The following is a 20,497-nucleotide window of genomic DNA, read 5'->3' on the forward strand; positions in this document are numbered from 1 at the left end:
AAATTCGCGTATAATACTGACAGGCAATAACCCGACGCCATGTTACTTCTGAATTCAGGAGGCAGATGGCAGCACTTCTTTCAACGCATGGCAAACATTTCTCAGATACAAACTTCACGTAACGTTAATCACCTTGGATGCCCTACAGGTACATGACACATTCTGACGTTCACCAGTTCGTTAAAAATTCTTCAGAAATATATTTATGAGGTATATGTGTGGTTTAAGTAGGTACTCTGTTCCAATTTCACCACAGCGCTGGACATGTATGACCATTAATTTTCTTCCGCTGAACAACAACAGCATTGGATTTTTAGCAATCCAAGTGGCAAGTGGTATCTTTGGGTCAGCGTGATGGTATGGTTATTCATATCCCCTGAAGACGACACTTATTGACTATCAAAGCGCGTCAGGAATTAATAGATTTTCCTCGTTATTTGTCTCAATATTTTCTATACAGCGTAAATATTAGGCGAAGGATAATTGATCCTCCGATTGACAAGTTGCGTGATTGACTCTGAAATGACTCACCAGAAAGCTTCAAACTGAAATGACCGAGAGGACCAGTACCGACGTCATTCCGACCGGCGCAGAAGTAAATACCCTCAGAGGCTGCCGTGATGTCATTCATGACGAGGACCGATGACGGAGGTGTCAGCTGATGGATTGACGAATTTCCCAGAGGCCTTACAGGGAATTCCCATATGTACTTGGAAGCCGGTGGATGACCGACGTCATCGAGCTGACAGCTTAGTGTTACTGTGTGACCCTTGATAGCCATCGTTTCTACTTGAGTTATGCTCGCAGCTCCAGGTGGATCTAGGAAATGAAAAGAACTTCTATTCCTAACTACTTCCGTCATATATGAAAATAATCATTTATACAAATACAAAAGCCACAACAGACAAAATGCCGAACGTGGTGGCTGAATAAAAAAATGCCTATAAAAGATAAGGATGTCGAATATACAACTATCAAAAATACAACATACTCAATAAGAGCAATGGAAAATCAATAATTCTGATAAAATATAAATATACTGCTCATAAAAATTATGGTTGTCTTATATAAGTACGGACAGCTTCTCAATTTTTTCCAACAAGCCCGTCGTACTTCTTTTCAAAACGTGTCAATTATGTTAGAATTCACGACCTCTGGAGGTTAGCTGTTCCATTTATTCACAACCCTGTTAGAGGAAAAACCTCCTTCGACACCACAATCTAGAATTTTCCCTTACTAATCGATACTGGTGCCTCATTGTCGAAGCGGGTGATTGACGATGTATTAATAACTCATGGTCCATGATACCTATCCCGATGGAAAATCTGTACTTGTAAAATATGTACACACACTGCGTAGGATACTCTTATCTGTATTAGAGTACACATTCGCTATTCTTTTAGTATAAAATTTGTATCTCATTTATTTATGAAGTTAATTCTCTCATTTCTTGTACTTTTCTATTTCTGATTGAATAAAGCTATGTTTAGCAAAATTTGTGACACATTATCTTTTCAAGTCTGGTTTTTATAATCAAAACTCTACCAAACATATACTGTACTGTTACCCACCTCTATCGCCTATCTCTTATTTTTGTTATTCTTGCGCTTCACAAACATTAAACGCATCTCATCCTCAATGCGCTCGTTATGTTGATTCGTATTTGTTCGCCATAATTGAATACATATCATTCCCTATATTCGTGATTTCCCAAACTAAGCGAGATCTTGACTTCTTCGAATTTCGATTATTTCGCCATACATAAAAGATTGGCGTATTAGGAAGGAGACGCAAGTAGAATTAAATATGTACGTTCAGCGTATATCAGGGTAATATTTGTGTTACTGAGAAAACATTTCGCAAATTGCCTTTGTTGAGACAATCGATGCTAATTTGAGATCTGGTTCAAGAAGCAGTTCAGTATGAACCTTCAAAGTTTAACCGTTATAGGAAATATTTATATTTACGCAAAATATATTTAGAACTGAAAGGTTGAGAAACTCTCTTATATTATATGTAAAATGTAAGACAGGTTGGCCAGCTGGCCACATTTGGTCCTCGGAGGTTTCTGTCGTGGCCTGCGATCATTTCAAGAAGTTTTTTTGAAAACATTAAAAAACGATTAATTTTCAAAATAAATGAAGTAAATAATTCTAGAATAAATGGAAGAAATGATTCTGAAATTAATGAGAGAATTCTAGAATAAATGAAATTAACAATTCTAAAACAAATTGATGAAAATTCAGAATAATGGAGAAAAATAATTCCATAATTGAGATGAAAAAAAAATGATTCAGAATTACTAACAAATTTTTTTTTGAATTTTTGAAACAAATAATTTAAATATTATCTAAAAAAATAACTTATATAAATCAATGAGATAAATCATTTCATATTTTATGATAGAAATCAATTCACAATCAATAGAATATCAACTAATCAAATCTAACAATAGAATATCAACTAATAGAAAAATACGGGGTGATTATAAAAAAACTATCCCGACATATGGGCCCCTAACTATCATACCATTCTCAGAAACTGAATGGAATTTTGGCATAAGGTATTTTGATGTATGCGCTCAAGAATGATATGGAAAACAACAGTGTCACTCTAACAGTTACGGTTACAGTGAGAAAATTTCGAAAATATCAAATGGCAACACCAAGTTTTTTGTATTGGAATGTGATCTCCATTGTGAAAAACCCTAAATAGCGTTCGAACGGCAACAGTAGCACGAAAATCCCCGGAGCTAGGCAAGGAAAAAGTAAAAAGGACTTTGCCGTGCACCAGAGCATTAATGTTCGTTTCATTCGTCACACCGTTTCTTCGGCTGAGATCCCAGCCTGATTAGTCCTCCACAAGGTCATGCGTAAAAATTTGTGAAACACAATAAAATGCTTTATTTTATGCTGCTTCTCTGTCCTTATTGGTTGTCCTCACTTTCAGCCTATCTACCGCCGGTGATTTTCATGCTACAGTTGCCGTTCGAACGCCATTTAGGGTTTTTCACAATGGAGATCACATTCCAATACAAAAAACTTGGTGTTGCCATTTGATATTTTCGAAATTTTCTCACTGTAACCGTAACTGTTAGAGTGAAACTGTTGTTTTCCATATCATTCTTGAGCGCATACCTCAAAATACCTTATGCCAAAATTTCATTCAGTTTCTGTGAATGGTATGATAGTTAGGGGCCCATATGTCGGGATAGTTTTTTTATAATCACCCTGTAGTTGTATAATTATTGAAAGAAATTATTTCAAGATATATTGGGAAGGGAAATAATTTTTTTTCAGAATCTCCGAAATAAATAATTAAAGAATCATTCAAAGGGATTTCAGATTAAAATTAATCTCACAATTAATTAATTTCACCTTTTCAGAATTAGTGAAAACAAATGTTTCTGAACTAATAAAAAATGATTATAAATAAAAGAAACATTTCAGAATAAATAAAATTCTTCAATTATTTTTGTCCCTGTTAGGACAAACAACTCGGTGCGCAATCACCCTCCCCCCCCCCCTTCTATCATGATGTCATTAAATTACATGAGTTGGTGGCCCGCAGGCTTTGTTGGAAATTTCAATTTGATCCTCCGTATCTGAACGATTGGAATCCCATTAATGTGAGACGGAGCCTACACCCGTCAAATCAGACGCGACCCAGGCTCTGTCCCTTCCGGGATGTAAGCCTTTTACCCGTGTGGGTTGGGTCGTGCTGAGGAGGAGGCCTACACCCAGCAGTGGATTAAAAATAGTTGTTGATGTAGATGATAATGGTACAGTGTAAAGTTACTCACAGTGTATGTCCAGGTACCTCGGCGAAGACATATCGCTCCATCCAGCCGTGTTCAGTCCCTGACAGGTGTAGTTACCAGCTTCTTTCCGAGTTAGATTTTGTAGTTTAAGCTCTGTAATACCTTGGTATTCGGCGAGAAGTATTTCTCCGTTGTGAAACCAACGTACGGCGCTCAGTTCCATGGGGTTCCCGTCCTCAGCATGACAAACCAAACTCGTCTCACCCGATTCGGCTACTATATCCGGATTGATGTCGACCAGGACAGCCGGTGGATCTGGAGATGCATTCGAATAAGATGAGTAAGTAGGAAATGCATTATGATTGATTAAAAGATGGAAAAAAAAACTGAAATGGATATTACTCATATTATCGCATGAGTGTAATGGGTGGGTTAAATTATATATATATATATGTAATCCTATTCAAGATTTTCAGCAGAGCCGAACAGAAAAACTGATTTAAAGAGACTTTAACATGGTGAAACACAATGTTCTAATAGAAATAGCATTAAAAATAATATTTAACCATTGATTTATTTCAATTTTTTACGCATGATTTCAATTGTATGTGCTATCCTATGCATGTAAAATATTTAACATGTCTTAAATACTCAATTTTTGTAAATTAAAAAAAAAGCATCAACAACAGCTTGCGCGCAGGATAAAATACCGTGACATCAATGTAATTCAATTAAAAATTGATTCAAAATAAAGGAAACTATTCCATTCATAAAATGAAGCAAAATTTGCAAATTTCATTGACTCAATCTTATTTAAACTATCATTTTAAAATTTAAATTGGATATTTCAATTTTTTTTAAATTTTCAAAACAATAAACCACCAGCTTCTGCAAATAACTTTCTCCACAACAAAGTTATTTAGTTTTTATACGATTTTCATAGATATTCGGCTCGTATACGGCCCTCGAGAAGTTATTCTGCTTTTACACACATTACGAAGAAGTAACTCAACTTCTTTGAATTGTCTTCCCAAGAAGAATTAATTCCCTCTTTTATAAACACTCGAATAAGTAATTCAGCTTTTGTACGACCTTTGGAGAAATGCAGCTTTTATAGAAGTAATCCAATTTTTATGCTGCCCACGAATAAGTTATTCAGCTTTAACACACGACACAGCTTTAACAGACGTCATTCAGCGCTCCAGTAAATGACCATCCCTCAAAGACTTAATTCATTTTTTATACAGCACTCGAATAAGTTATTCAGATTTCACACGACCTTCGAAGTTTTTCCATTTTTATACGTCCCTCAAAGAAATAACGCTTTTTAATGTGACTCTCGAACAAGTTAGCATTAAATATTTTACGCGACCTTGGAAGAAGTGCATTAACTCTGATGCATAATTTTCCCTCCACACAAGAATTAATTTACGCTTTATACTCCACTCAAAGACACTGCCCAGCTTCCATATAAATTTCTGAGTTATTTTTTTATACGTCCTTCAAATAAGTTATTTTTAGTTTCATACAGCCCTTCAAGCAGTTCAGTTTTTATACGAAGTTCTTAGCTTTGATAGCCTCTCGGCATTTATATAGCCACGAATAATCTTTAAATTAAATATTGGCCCACAAAACCGAGAAGTTTGCACGCCCATCCCATAGATAATATTATCCGTTACACGCCATTTTATGAATATTATATTGATATTTTTGGTTAAACTATAAAAAGAGTTGTTGCAGGATTGATAGAAATTTCCTCATCGACCCTAAAATCGGTCAATCAATTTCGAGGAGGGAGGAAAAAACTTTTTAGTCGAAAAGCACCGTCTTTCCCCGAATCCAATAGCTTTGTTTCACGACCATCAATTTATCAGATACGCCAAAATGTTATTCACGATAAGTTCCGAGTTTCTCCCATCATTTATCATAACTTTTGCATCGCGAAACCCACCGTAAATGTTACACTGAAACGTTAAAAAATGTTATATTCCAATCGCAATACATTTTTTTTTTGTAACTTCAGAAAAGTTTCGAAGCAATTAATCCATGAAACCATTAATTTTGACAGATGGCTGTTGAATTCATGGGTAAGTTGGGAAATTCTATTGATCTTTTTGAAGGAAATAAGAAATACAAAAATGTGCTTTGATCTTTCAACTTAATGCAAAAAAGAATTGTATTGATTCGGTTTTAATGAGAAGAGTCTTAAAGAAGTTATCTAGCTTTTGTGATTGGGGTATGCCTTACGAAACAACCAACACTACTAATACTACTTTACAGTACATACAAATATACAAAAACAACGCAAAAACAGGCAAAATGTCCAACGAGGTGGTTGAGAAAAAGATGCCCGTAACAAATATCGATGTCATGTACCTTTACAGAGCATACTCTAGTCCGGAACGAACTAAACCTCGAAAAAGCGGAAGAATGACTTTAGGAGAACGCGAAGATACATTTTTGAAAATAAAACCGAGCATTCTATTCGATTTTTTAACCACCACTGAGCACTATTCAGAAAACCTGGGCCGCTCGTCAACGAGAATTCCCGAATCGGCCACCCTAGTTGCATCCGGGATAGTGACGCCATTCAACTCGTAAAAGAATGAGCTCGACCAAAATGAGCTACCATGCACTTGTCAACGCTAACCGTCATGCTTCATTCATTTGCTCATGCTCCAATACTGTTTAAGTTGGTCTGGAGCACCTCCCTTTGGGGAGCTGTTACGTAGTACGGCAGGTCATTTGTGTCCCGAATCCATTGTCCGCGGAGCCTTCCAAGTTTGCGTTCGTCTAGTGTGCGTCGCTTGTCTTGCGATAAAATATTTGGTGGCAGCCGAACACATGGATGAAAAATCTCAGCAAACCACGCAAGAACAGCGTTTAGAAGCACTTTTAGGTATGCATACACATTTCTGGCACAACTCATTCAGTTGTAAATTGCCAATGGCAATAGACCAGAGTGGTGCTTGGTATGGAAAAAATGAAAGAAAGGTCATGTTTGACCGTTATACACAGGAGCGATACCCAACCAACCGCACACACACACACACACACACATCGATTTATCTAGTAAATCTTGTGGTAGCACTTTATGAGCACTGTAATTAGAGTGGGCTGCATCCCAGGATGGCAAGTTTAGAGGACCGGGAAATTTCAATAGTTGATTGTCAAGAATTCCAAATTAGAACGGGAAAACGGAAAAATTTTACACACGGTATATAACTCTTTAAACAATTTTCAGCCCAATTTACTCTACCGCATAGCACAAGGATCTCTCTCAAGATTAAAAATTAATCTCTCTCTGTTAAAATTTGCGCAGGGAACTCACCGCAATTATAGTCAAGAACGCACAAATGAGAACAGCTGAACGGAGAGTTAATCAACCAACGAGGGCACTAGAACGAGTGGCCCAATTGAAACGAGCATGGGCAAATTTGCTCGGAACAAAATTCTGGACTTCGATCTGATATGCCTTTGTTGTAGACGATAGCTATTCATGCACTCATGCTAAATACCACTGCTTCCATGTCATTACGATGCTCCCTATAATAAATTATCATTCCCTTCTACGAATTTTGATGATTGAACCACATTTATATCATACATGCTAAGTATCATTCGATTAACTCTTGGTTGCTGTATAATTATTTTGACGTGAAGTGTGTGAGTGTGTTTGAGCACAATGTGAATCAATATGCAAATCAATGTGTGTTAGGAAGTTTTTATTTCCCCGGGAATTTAAGAGAAATCCCCCGTCCTTTTTCTCCTCCATCGTACTCACATAAAACATCAAGAGCAGCTGCGTTCGTTGAGTTGCCGCGTCCGAATGCGTTCCGAACTGCGCAAGTGTAAAATCCGGCGTCTTTCCTGGATACTTTGGTGATGATGAGTTGTGGATTTGGTAGTAATGAGGATCTGGATCTTTGGCTCGATGGTTCGAACGAAGGTCCCATTTGTAGAAGTCGGCCGTCTTTGTACCACGTGACCTCAGTGACGTTCGGGGGATTGGCGCTGAAAGAACAAGTCAGTACTGCTTCTCCGGTTTCATTAACAACCACGCCACCTCCTGGAGATACACTAACGTAAGGAGGATCTGTTAATAGAAAACATAATTTTTTTATTCTCATCATACTAATATTGAATGCACTGAACATGCCAATGTTGTACACATTTCAATCGGAAGATTTTTTTTTGTTCTTTTCTCAAAGCTATCGTGCCTTACACAAAACGTCCAGGGTGACAGCGTGCAGCAGAGGCGGTTCAGACTGAGCTTTTTGTACATCGTTCAGACCCTGACAGCAAAAATCTCCCTGATGATCATGCCTAGACGCTATGAACACTAGAGTCGACGATGTCCTGTACGTCGAGTCACTCATCAGGTCATGCGACGACGACGGCTGCGGCTGGACTTCTTTAGAACGATTGAACCACGTTATGGCCGCTGGTGGACGGGATCCTTCAACTGCGCATGTCAGAGAGACCATCTCGCCTGCTACTACGGGTGTTGTCGGACCACGCACCCGTAGTGACACCGGTTTAACTGCAAAATAAATAAACAAATAACAATAAAAAATTTATTGATCACACGACTGCATTATCCATTGAATCATTCCAATAAAGTTTTTGTTTTACATCGCTCCAAAAATAATGAACTTCTCTCATCTACTCTAATAATCACACAAATAGTAACAGAAACACAGAATACAATATCTTTCATATGGTCAAAAACACCAATGCAGTTATTTGAAATTAATTATTGTCCAATGCATGTTAATAATAATGTTAATAATAGTAAAATACATCAAATACAGTCAAACCTGGTTAGTGCGTCACCCGGTTAACTCGTCACTCCGCTTACCGAGTCACTTTTTGGAGGTCCCAATTGTCATCGGGTAGGAATTGGCACAGCTATGGCTTACTCCGTTTAACGAGTCACTCCGCTTACTAAGTCATATTTTTGCTCTCCCAAGAGTGACTCATTAACGAGGTTTGACTGTATATAAAAGAGCTGTTGCTGAAGGAAAATGTAATCAATAATAAAAATCATATAAGCCTGCTGGAAGGACCTTACCGTCCCTTGGGGCTACATAGCGCATGTAATATATGTGTGTATTTTGTATCGTTGTCTTTGTGTGATTTAGATTAATATTTGTATATAGTCGAATCCCGTTTTAACGAATACCGTTATAGCGAAAATCTGGTGTTAACGAACACTTTTCTAGTCCCCCAAATAAGTTTACGTAGGAGCAATGCCAAGGTAACCTGGAATTTCTTTATAACGAAATTTTGTTTTAACGAAGTCATTCCTCCGGTCTCTTTGCGTTCGTTGTAACGGGATACGGCTGTATTACATTTTGTATTTGCATCATGTAATTTGTTGTTTGTTTTAATTAAAAAAAAAAAAACACATCGTGGACGATATCGGAAACATTGTTTGAACTGTGGCTAGGCGCAATTGCGTTATCCTTCGCATAATGCGGATGTACAAAATTTAGGATCTCCAAAGACGAAAATGGTTTATTGCGTTCCCTAACATTTACACTCTTTTTAAGATAAAGTGGTTCTATAGGAAAACGATGCATTAGATTTTTCTTGTTTGTCGTCTTCAGTATTTTTAGACACCTGAGATAATGACTTGCAGTGACAAGACAAGATTCCATTTGCGCCAAAGACATCGTACTCCCCATGAATAAGCCTCAGTGAAGCTCATCAGCCAGGCAAGATGCGTTTAGTACATCCGTATATTATATGACACGGGCGTGTTTAATCACAGAACAATATAAATTTTTTAAGATAATTTTTTTTTTAGATATTATGCCGGGGTGAACTCGGAAACAAACGTGTACTGGCCTATGAAGGGAATCGAACCCAATCTTGGCAAGCACGCTATCCGTATGCATCACAGAAGACAAACATTTCCTTTCTTATTTACAGACTGGCGTGACACGCTTTTTTACTGAGAGTTTTAACGAAATACGGATGAAGAATATCATATGAATCACAATTTTATATATATATATATATATAGTATATATAGTATATATAGTATATAGTATATATAGTATATAGTATATATACTGCTCCAGTGGTCCGCTGGAGCAGTAGCTGAAATCTTCTTCCCCCCCACTTCCTTGTGATCCTCATCAGTCGGTTTATGTTCTCTCAGACATTTAAATATCGAATCATAATCGTGTTTTGCTGTCATAAATATTTAGGAAACCGCGTGACATACAACCGAAATTGAAGGATTTATGAGCGAAACTGATTTTGATATATGCTGCATGTATACATACGGTATATATTGAGGTCTTTCGCACCCATTCGACGAAATAATATTTTTCTGGCATTTGTGTGCATGGCAACCTAATCTCTTATGCTCATAAATTTAATTGAAATTTTATTGCTTTTTGTCTAAAAAGTAGCATTGCACTAGAATATTATTTTGAGTATCAGCTGGGTCTCAATTCTTTTTTTAGAATCCATCTAATTAATTTTTCATTTTTTCTGTCTGACAAAAATGTGAGTGGCTACTTTCGCCCCTTATTCATTTGAATATATTTGTCGCACCACGGTCATTTTCTGCTCACGAGGGGCTAATAATCTTGGACCTACAATTTATTGCCAATTCCGAACGCGGCAGCCCTTTTTTATACTCACCGAGGGGTTGGTGCGCTAACCCCTCGATGTGATACCAGTGTGACTTTAATTTTTCAATTCTAATTTTGTTAATTAAATTAAGTACGTGTAAATTTACGTAACAGCGCACTTCGGGACAAAATTTGAACGGGAATGTCGAAGAGATGGATTGTAGACTTATCGCCGAAAAAGTGTTCGGTACACCACAATAACAAGGACAGGCAGTGATTATTTAAAGAGAGCTCTGTGTGTATATATCGCTGAGAATTAATAATTTAGAAGGGCAAGTGCTTTACAGCAAATGTCGTCACAAAACATTCCTTCTTACAACTCTCTCAGGGTGGCAATATTCCAGAAAAAAAAATATTTCTCCTGTATTTCAATAAATGTAGATATTATTTAAAAAAAAAAACAGATATCTTAAAAACGAGAACTAATACACCTTTTAGAGCAAAAATCATCCAAAAGAGCATGTCTTATTTTTGACGAAACATGCTAACAACATATTAATAAAATAGACTCATTTCCTAGAAGATCTCCTGTGTTTATCTGGCTGTTGGGAAACCGGCACAGACGATACAAAACATTGAAAAATTACAAAACAGCACAAGACTTTTTCATGAATGGAATTACTCAAGAATATAAGTACAAAGCTGATTATTCTCTCTCTCTCTCAGAAACATCTGTTAAAGAAAAAAACTTCTAGTAAATTAATCTTCATAAATTTGTCATTTCCTACGTATTTCAGTCATGTTTTTTATATTGAAATTTCCTTGAAAAAAAACGTTTTTGGAATAAAACTTTAACACGATTTCTACTTAAAAAATTTCTCTCCCGCAAGACCAGATAGGAAAAGGTTCTTTATGCTGCTGTAATAATTTTTTGTCCATTTTCGGTGCTTGTTTTAAGCTCATCGACCATGTAACCAGTCAGGTTCAGCTGCTGTCTTACAGACTCCACTTTAAAGAATAGACAGAAAAAACAGCAACAAGAGAGAATAAAGCACGTGTGTTAACCGAATACGGAGTTTTTTTCCTTAAAAATTAGAGGTTTAGACACACCTTTCCACCAGAGAGTCTATAAATCCAACGAATTTGTTTTTATCCTTTTTTTTAATGAGAACCGAGTGTTGATGAAGAAAGAGGGTTTCACTGAGTGATTTTTTCTCTTCAGAATATCGCCTTCCCACGAGAGTATGCGGCAGGAAACCGGGAAACACGAGGAAATTGTTAAACAAATTAAAAGCTTTTGTTTATCCCCTTCCACAAACAACGATGCTTATTTTTAAACAGGTTTCTCCCAAAAGATTTTTTAACGATCAAAAATTTTAAACTCGATATATTTGTCTCGTTTTAAAAGTAGAGGGCTCTTCTGTTCTGAATGTTTCAAAACATATTAGGAAAATAAAAGGGTATTAGCACTTTCCTTTTCATGTGCATGCACTCATTCTGGTTCAAAAATCATACATACGTACCCTTAATCCTTATAGTGGCAATGACGAGATATCTCGCATTATTAAAACCCTTTTATTTCGGCAATGCCGAGCCTAACTAGCTTTGTACGGAGGGCTTTGTTCAACACCCCCCCCCCCCCCTCAAACTGGCCGATCAACTTCTAGTGGGCGGAGTTAGCTTCTGTTCAAATTTTTATAGCAGAAAGATAGAGACGATGACTTTTTATTTCCCTTCGGGGTAATTATACGTACAGTATAAATAATATAAACAGCCAGTTATTCTTTTTATTCTCAGTGTTGAGGGATATAAGTTGTACAAAATCGGCAAAAAAATATCCTTTTCGAAAAAAGTGGGTGGCATTTTGCACGAAGTTTAGTGCTTTCCACTGTGGCAGTTTTAATGTGTATCAGAGAAATTTCAAAAACCGGTTAAAGGGTTATTCAAATGGGATCCACCCACAGCAACGAAATTCCTCATGGACTCGTTACATGATGTACAGTGCAAATGATTAAACTACTATTGCTTATGCTTCTACTGAGTTCATCCCATGCGTCCCAGAAATTGCGGTATCTTTTGACTGATATAATCACTCATCGGCAGTTCTAACTGTATTACAATTGAGACATGTAGCGCAATTTTTATCGGTATACCCTTATTTCTTACAACTAGAGTGCATCTTATTTAAAAGACTGATGTGATAGAGAATTATATAAGAGAAATTGCAATTTGCCATATCAAATAAAACACCACTGATTGACAAATTGTTTTTCAAAATAAAATCACTAATCAAAAGGAAGTATTTTGTGAAGCCGAATAGCTTAATATTGCTAAACTGAACTAAATGAACCGATCGCGACCAGGCTCTGTGGCACCAGCGATATAAGCTCTGTACCCAAGAGGGCGCGGTCGTGCCGGAAAAACTCCAGTGAGGGAACAGGAAGAGAAGAAGAAAGGAATAATATAATAATAGAAAAAATAATAATTAATAAAAAGAAAATAATTATTAATAAAAATAATATAATAATGTAGGGCTAGTTGTAGGCTTTTGTGGTCTCTTTTCTTTTGCAGTTAGAGGGCGTTTAGACTCTTTTACCTTTTCTCCGTGTGATATAAGCGAATCATAGGCTCTTGGCCTCTTTTGGCTCAGTAACATACCTTGGGAGTTTACTCACAAATAACTAATATTACAGAAAAAATTGCTGTGTAAAGTAGTATTATTCACACATAAGCTGAAATAAGCAATGGAAAGTCTGATTTCTCTTTGTGAACACGTGGGAAAAATCGGAAATATTTCTTTTCGCAAACGAAAATTTACAAAATGAAACAAACGGATTAATGCTAAGTACCAGTTATAAATTTTACCGTGTATGTCTAATTTAATCCATTTAACCTGAGGTGCCGTTGCGTTGCTCTGGACCCTGCAAACCAGTCTCGATTCTAGATCCCACCGCGATAGCACGAATCGAGCCGTAGATATGACATCACTTGCACCATCGACGTTCGTATCGATGTGAGATTTCGTAGGAAGAGATCTCGTGCCGTTCCATATCGTGACTTGAGGTGGTGGACGCCCTCCCGTGGATCTACAGTCCATTATGAAAGTCGAACCCTCCATATAAGGACCGAGGGTAGACGTATTTTTCACAATAACACTCTCAACGTAAATTTCTGGCTCCTTCGGAGTCACTGCAAAAGAAATGAAAATAATGATTATGAAATTGTTTTATTCGTCGAAATCGTCAGGCGTGATTTGAATTTGAATTATATAAATAAATCAGACCACAAACATCGTTGTCATTTCAAAACTGGTTTAAGAAAAATCTATATTTTTGAGATTTTCTTTAAAACCTGTCTTCGACGGAATCGCAAGGGACCGAGTTTTTTTTTTCCCGCTGAACACGGGTTTCTACTTAATACAGGTTCGACTGGCAATTTCAATCACTGGACTGCATAGCACGTCTTAAAAATTAATTCATTAAGAATGTAAGGAAATTTGGAATATTCGAGACTAGTTTGAGTTCCGTATTTGTACAGAAGTAGAGTGATTGGTCATTCCAGTTCGTAAGGATAAGAGTGAGATATTTTAACTACTGGATTACACAGCCCGTTTCAAACTGTATTTAGGAAGAATGTAAGGATACTTGGAACTTTGGAAACTAGTTTGAGTTTCGTATTTGCACGGAAGTCGCGTTTTTTGTCGTTCCGGGATTTGAACATGGGTCGTATGTATGAGAGTCACATATTTTATCCACTGGCTTACATAGCACGTCTTAAAACTTCATTCATTAAGAATGTAAATATATTTGGAATATTCGAGACTAGTTTCAGTTCCGTATTTGTACAGAAGTACAGTGATTGGTCATTCTAGTTCGGCAGGATAAGAGTGAGATATTTTAACTACTGGAATACAGAGCACGTTTAGGTGTAAAATTATGTAATGATGGAATGTGTTTTTGAAATAAAATTAAAATAAATTAATTGAAGTTAATGTAAATAATTTAAGTATAAATAAAATAATGTACATTATTTACTCTATAATTACTAAATTTATAGGTTTTCACAGTATCTGTATAAAACTTCACACCCCTCACTCTTCAATTGACGAGATTTACGTTCTTCTTTACTTTTCTGAAATTTTCAATGAGGATGCCTATATCTGTCTTGTCAGATTCAGTTTGTACAGTGTGGTACACGTTTATGTAATCCTCAGCACACAAAAGCCGTAACTAGGATTTCTGGGGGGGGGGGGGGAGATCTCTATATGACTTTGCTGCCCCTGAAAATTCGATGATTTGCACCCTAAATTTTTCTGCCCGAGCAATTTTCCCCCTACTTCCCTTTAATTCCGGATCTGCTCACCACTGCGATCATGGGAAGCATACAATTTTGTGAGTCTTGCATATCATTTAAAAATCCAACCCTTACACTGATTTCTCTGGTAGAAAGCCTGCTGTTCCGAAAAAAATTGTTACAGTTTAAGAAAGCAACTGTACCACTACATATGGCTTTTTGAAACCATAGCATCAAGTACGGAAACGGTTTTTGCTAATTCTAAGGGTGGGTGAAGTAGAATTCACATTGGCAAGCAAGAATTGCATAAAAAACTTCGTTGGAAGTCTAACATTTTGTATGATCCTTTGGTGTATTGGTCGCTGAACACAGTCGTAGTGTTTGTGGGCGATTTTCCGTTAAGGGGCTAGAATTCCCCTTTCCGTTTCATCCAGGTTTTTTAATGTGTAATTTGGTATTGAAATCACGGGACCAAGATTTTTTCCCATTGAGTATAGGTTTCCACTTAATACAGGTTCCGTTAAAGACAGGTTTTACTGTTTTAAACTTTTCTTTGTTAGACAGAATGAAATGTTGGAAGAATTTCATACTCATTAATACGGTTATCTTTTTAATCGGAAACGTGTGACTATAAAATTTATAAGTGTGAACAAAGTATAATTTTTCATTTATTTCATAAATAGAAACATATAATACACAAATTAAAACATATGGTGACGAATACAAATATATAATACACAAATGCTAACATATAATACACAAATTCATATACACAGGGTGTCCTGTATCGTCCTATTCAGCTTTTATCTTATCATCAACCGTCCGTCGTAGAAATATGGTTTTAATTAAGAAAATGTTCGAAATACCTTCAAGTATCACTCTGTGCCAGTTTTGAGTGTGAAAATACAGTGTGTCATTAAGTAATTTAATTAGGACTTACAGGATACTCTGTGTATTACACAAATTGAAATATATATTACACAAATACACACACATATAATTATATGTTAATTTAAATGATTATAATTATTTGAATATACAAAGCATTGCATTACTTTACCTTCTATTTCTTTGTTTAGTTTTCATACTGACATGGGCAAACTAGTCTTTTCTCTCAAAAATATACGAGTTTAAATTTAAAAGTATTCTGCTCACCCCACAACATTGTGATTCCCTAGTGGTCTAGCTGCTACGTGATTGGGGGAAAACATTGTTATGAGGTGAGCAGATATTTTCTATACTAGTGTGAATTGAGCAAGATGTTCTGCGGACAGGCGAGATATTCTACCATCCCGGCACTCATAGGCGTACGATTTTCTGGATGAAGCAAACTGCTGTAGGAATGGTAGTTTGGCAACAAATTGGCACCGAAGAGCGGGTTAATCTTTATATTCCCGTTATTAATTAAAAGTAACGATTAATTGAAAGTATTGAGTAGACGAATAATTATAATGTGAGATATTATGATTTAGTAATTTTTCATAAAGTTCAACTTGTTTTGTATTATCATGCATTCCATGAAACACGAGGTGAAATTTGAACTGAAATCTGTGAGGTGTTTTAGGGTAAGCGGTGAAGATCAATACAGTTGAACTTGGTTAATACGAAATTCAAAGTCACTGGAGTTCGAATTAATCAAAATTCGAATTTCTGGATCTGTAAAATGACTACAAATTGCAACTTAATCGTCAACATTCACTTCATATAGGATGATAATTATCAATTATCAAAATTTTATCATGAGTTACGAGACTGTTTCCCAAATTTTAATAATTTATCAAATGCAATATTTTATATTAACTACTACATGATTCCTCTGTCCTGGAATCAGCATCACTACAGAATTTTTTGACCTGATTTAAGGAAACAGTTCATGATAATCCATTACGAAACTGTTTTCCAAATTTTGCTTATCATTATTCTGGCAAGGAAATATACTTTCATCAACGAAATATGGATCTGAACTTTCCGATACTTTCGATACTGTCAATGACGATAGAAAGATTGAGATTAAATTGTACGTATTCTCGATGCTCTGAGAAATATGTTAAAATATACATTAAATTATCAAAAATAAGAGCACAAAAAAAACCAGAATTTTCAAACTTTTATTTGTTTTTGAAAATTTGTTGTTTGAAAGCTGGGTCAAATAGAAAACACAGTGAATCTGACTTCTTTTAGAATTTTTTCAAACTAAATTTACTCATACAAAAATCCTAATTTTTCCCTCCAACTTTCGAATTATCCAAAAACTTCGAGAAAAAAAATCGAATTAAAGAGAAATTTTAACATTAAATTACATAGAAACTCAACGGGAGTTTGCAAAAGTTCGAATTATCCATGTTCTACCGTATCTGATGAAAAGAAAAATTAAATCTTGATTAGACAATATGACGAACGGTCTAAAAGTTTAAGGATTCCTCAACATTCTAAGAGGGATCTACTTTAATGCTTTCCATCTCACTATAATGAGTTATAGTAATGATTATGAGATTTTAGGGAAATTTTTGATTGGAAACATTCATTATAATGCAGTAGGAAAAGGAAACAAGCTAGGTGCGTTATATCCGAAAGTAATTCTTACATAAAAATATCAGCACACATAATCCTTACGATTTCTAGGAGAAATCCTGCTGAAAGGCATTAATTTTGATGAAACATCAGCAATAGTTTCTCGTTAGTCGAATAGTAATCCCTCACATCAGCTACTATACACATTATGTTCGCTAACTGCCGCTTCTATTTTCTCGAGGCATTAATGAAATTTATTCTGGTAAAACACAGCGAGAAATTTAACAAATATATAAGATCCACTGTTTATAGCAGCATTTATTTTATTCTTAGCAGCACGAAACCTTCTCAACGATACAATCTAAATGAACATTTATCAACTTTTTTAAACTCAATGATCAGTGTAAAGTCCGAAACAATTCGATGGCAAACTCACAATATATGGCACAAATCTTTCTATTTTAAAATTTATAAATAGTTGCATAGAGTAGAATGGATTTCTTTCAATTGTAATTAAAAATTAACGAATTTACCTACAGACATCTCTCATTTTATCGAACCACCACTGGCCCGCGGCCAACGCAGCTCAAAAATACCCAAGTTCCCTTCACTAGTATGCTTACTTGCACGTATATCGAACTAATTACTATATATTTGGAAGTTCTAATTAGAATACAACACCAACGGAAAATCACTTCTTAAAGCAATAAAATAATCTATTCTTTCGTCGAAAATATCCTAGTACAAGAAAAGTGTGGCTCTCAAACTAAAACAATCTTCGTACCTGACAGGCTTTACTTAAGTGACGAAATTATGAAATGGAATTTTACCCAGTCGTTGACCACTACATTCAAAAAACTACAATAATACTTGTTTAACGAACAAAAAACGTGATATGTCTATACATGCATACAATACGCATAGCTAACAGATTGCACTGCAATTTACTGGAGAACTGTTGAGAAGATACACATTTCCAATTAGAAAAATATTCAAATAGCATGTAGACTTCCGATAGGTCATTCATGTTGCTAAGGGTTGTGTAGTTATTAAAATAAAAAAAAGTACTTTTCGTATCCGTATATCCTGTGCTCAAAAAACCCAATTAAAAAGTTTCCCTGCCATTCCCGAGGCCAATAAAAGCGATTACACATTTCTAACTTCAATATTCACTGAGATATTTGAATTCAAAAAATGGAAACACATTTTAAAACAAAAAAAAAAAAAAAAATCAGCATAACCTATCAGGAAATGCCCTTTTCCTGCATTTATGGTGCTTTTCCCCAATTTTTCTCCACTTGTTCTTAATTCAAACATCTCAGCGAATATTAGGAATCACTTAAGAACGTGATTTTTTTTTGTCTCATGACAGACAAGGAAACATCTTACTTATTGACTTTTTTAGCACAGGGCGTCCATGTAATTTTTTTTTATTGCAATAAATATATAACCCCTTCCAATATGAATAACGTATCGGAGGTCTACACGTTATTTGGATATTTTTTTTCTAATTAAACGCATGCCTCTAAGATCAACGGTTTGCCAGTAAATTGCGGTGCAAGCTGTATGCGCCCTGTATACATGTACATGTCATACACTGGTGTAAGAAATTAAGAGAATTTGCAGACTTGGTCGATTATCTCTAGAACTACTGTACCGATTTTAATGAAATTTGATATGTACATACATTGATACAATACAAAACAAATAACCATTCAATAATTGTAATACACACGCATGATCGTGCGTAACACTCGTTGGAGTCGGAAGGTATGAAACAGCGGTTGCAGAATAAACAAAAAAAAGGGTTGATAGATGGGTTAATAGGGGGTATGGTCCCCCTCTTACAGATATACAGGTCTCGCAGCGTGATTTCGTACTTGAAATAAGGCAGTTTATCATTTCTTGTGGCAATTGGTCCCACTCATTCAGCAACGCTGTTTTCATTCCCTGGATGGTTCCCGGAGGGTGGTTGCGAGTTGTAATTGCCCTCCCCAGAGCGTCCCAGACATGCTCTATAGGGTTAAGGTCTGGAGATCTGGCTGGCCAATCTATCCTGCGAATATCCTCACTCTCTGGAAAATCGTCCAGCGGAAGAGCTCTATGTGGCCGCGAGTTATCGTCCATTAAAATGAACTCAGGGCTCCAAGACCTCATCCCTATACCACACACCAGTCACAGTGCCTCTTTCAAAGACATGGAGAGGTGTGCTGCCATCCAACATGATGCCTGCCAGACCATTAAACCTCCTCCGCCATAATGGTCGATTTCGCGGACATTGGAGGGTAGGTAGCGGGTCCCTGGTCCTCTCCATACGAACGTACGGCGAGAATCGGTGCTTCGGCTGAACCGGGACTCATCAGTGAAGAGAACGGTCGCCCATTGATCCATACTCCAATCTCTATGCTCTCTGCACCATGATAAACGGATTCTCCTGTCCGTAGAAGGGGACGCAAACAGCAGGTCTTCTTGCAAACACCCCTCTCTCATGAAGTCTTTTGGAAACAGTCACTCTTGATACACGGGTTCCTGTGGCTGCATACAAGTCACTAGAGAGCTGAGAAACTGTAGCACTCCTGTTACGCCTCGCTATAATCGACAAATGATGATCTTCTCTGGCCGTCGTGGCTCATGGACGACCTTGCCCAGGCTTTCTCTCCTGGAACTGTTTCCATAAGTTACACACGACGCTGGGCGTTAAATTGAACTCTCTACAAATCTGGACCTGAGATTGGCCTGCTTCAAATATTATATTTGTGATATGGGGATATACAGTATATATATATATATCACATGTGAGCAATAAATTATATATATATATTCTTTATTGCTTCTTTTTTCGCCATAATGGAACCTATCGTGGATTGCGACATCCTATACATACTTCCGATTACAGCAATCTTAATGCCACTCTCGTATATTTCAATCATTTCCTTCTTCAACTCGATCGCGTTCTTGGCCTTCTTCTTCGAAGGGCTGCGGGCTTTGGAAATTTTCATCAGTTTCATGGAATTGTTTGGGTAGATAATTATAAATCTGCATAATATAGTATGATATAATGATAAAGGTGCATGAATGTTTGGTAATTACGGAAACGAAGTTGTATGAATAGAAAGAGAATTATTTTTATTATTTTTATTTTGAAAAAGAGAATTATTTTAATTATTTTTATTTTGAAAGAGAATTATTTTAATTATTTTTATTTTAAAAGAGAATTATTTTAATTATTTTTATTTTGAAAGAGAATTATTTTATAATAATACGCAAGGTGATGCTCACACAACGAGAAACTATTATATAATTGGCTTGATATAATAAAGACGATTTTAAAATAATTTAAGAG

The 20,497-nt window shown here is 36.1% G+C and overlaps 1 protein-coding gene across 1 annotated transcript in view; it reads right to left on the reverse strand.

Moving 5' to 3' along the window:
- The window catches only part of LOC149075751 (hemicentin-2-like), a 149,490-nt gene that overhangs the window by 36,872 nt on the left and 92,121 nt on the right, over window positions 1-20,497 (reverse strand). Inside the window, exons 3-7 of the mRNA XM_089243258.1 lie at window positions 13,216-13,539; window positions 7,986-8,303; window positions 7,545-7,856; window positions 3,803-4,075; window positions 532-819 (exon numbers count right to left, since the gene is read on the reverse strand). Coding sequence (XP_089099384.1) covers window positions 532-819; window positions 3,803-4,075; window positions 7,545-7,856; window positions 7,986-8,303; window positions 13,216-13,539 — 1,515 coding nt within the window. The remainder of the gene's footprint in view (window positions 1-531; window positions 820-3,802; window positions 4,076-7,544; window positions 7,857-7,985; window positions 8,304-13,215; window positions 13,540-20,497) is intronic.

This window comes from Pholcus phalangioides, unplaced genomic scaffold (genome assembly GCF_987345545.1).
Source record: "Pholcus phalangioides strain wild (caught in Gottingen) unplaced genomic scaffold, Ppha-v1.0 ptg000015l_1, whole genome shotgun sequence".
Lineage (NCBI taxonomy): Eukaryota > Metazoa > Arthropoda > Arachnida > Araneae > Pholcidae > Pholcus > Pholcus phalangioides.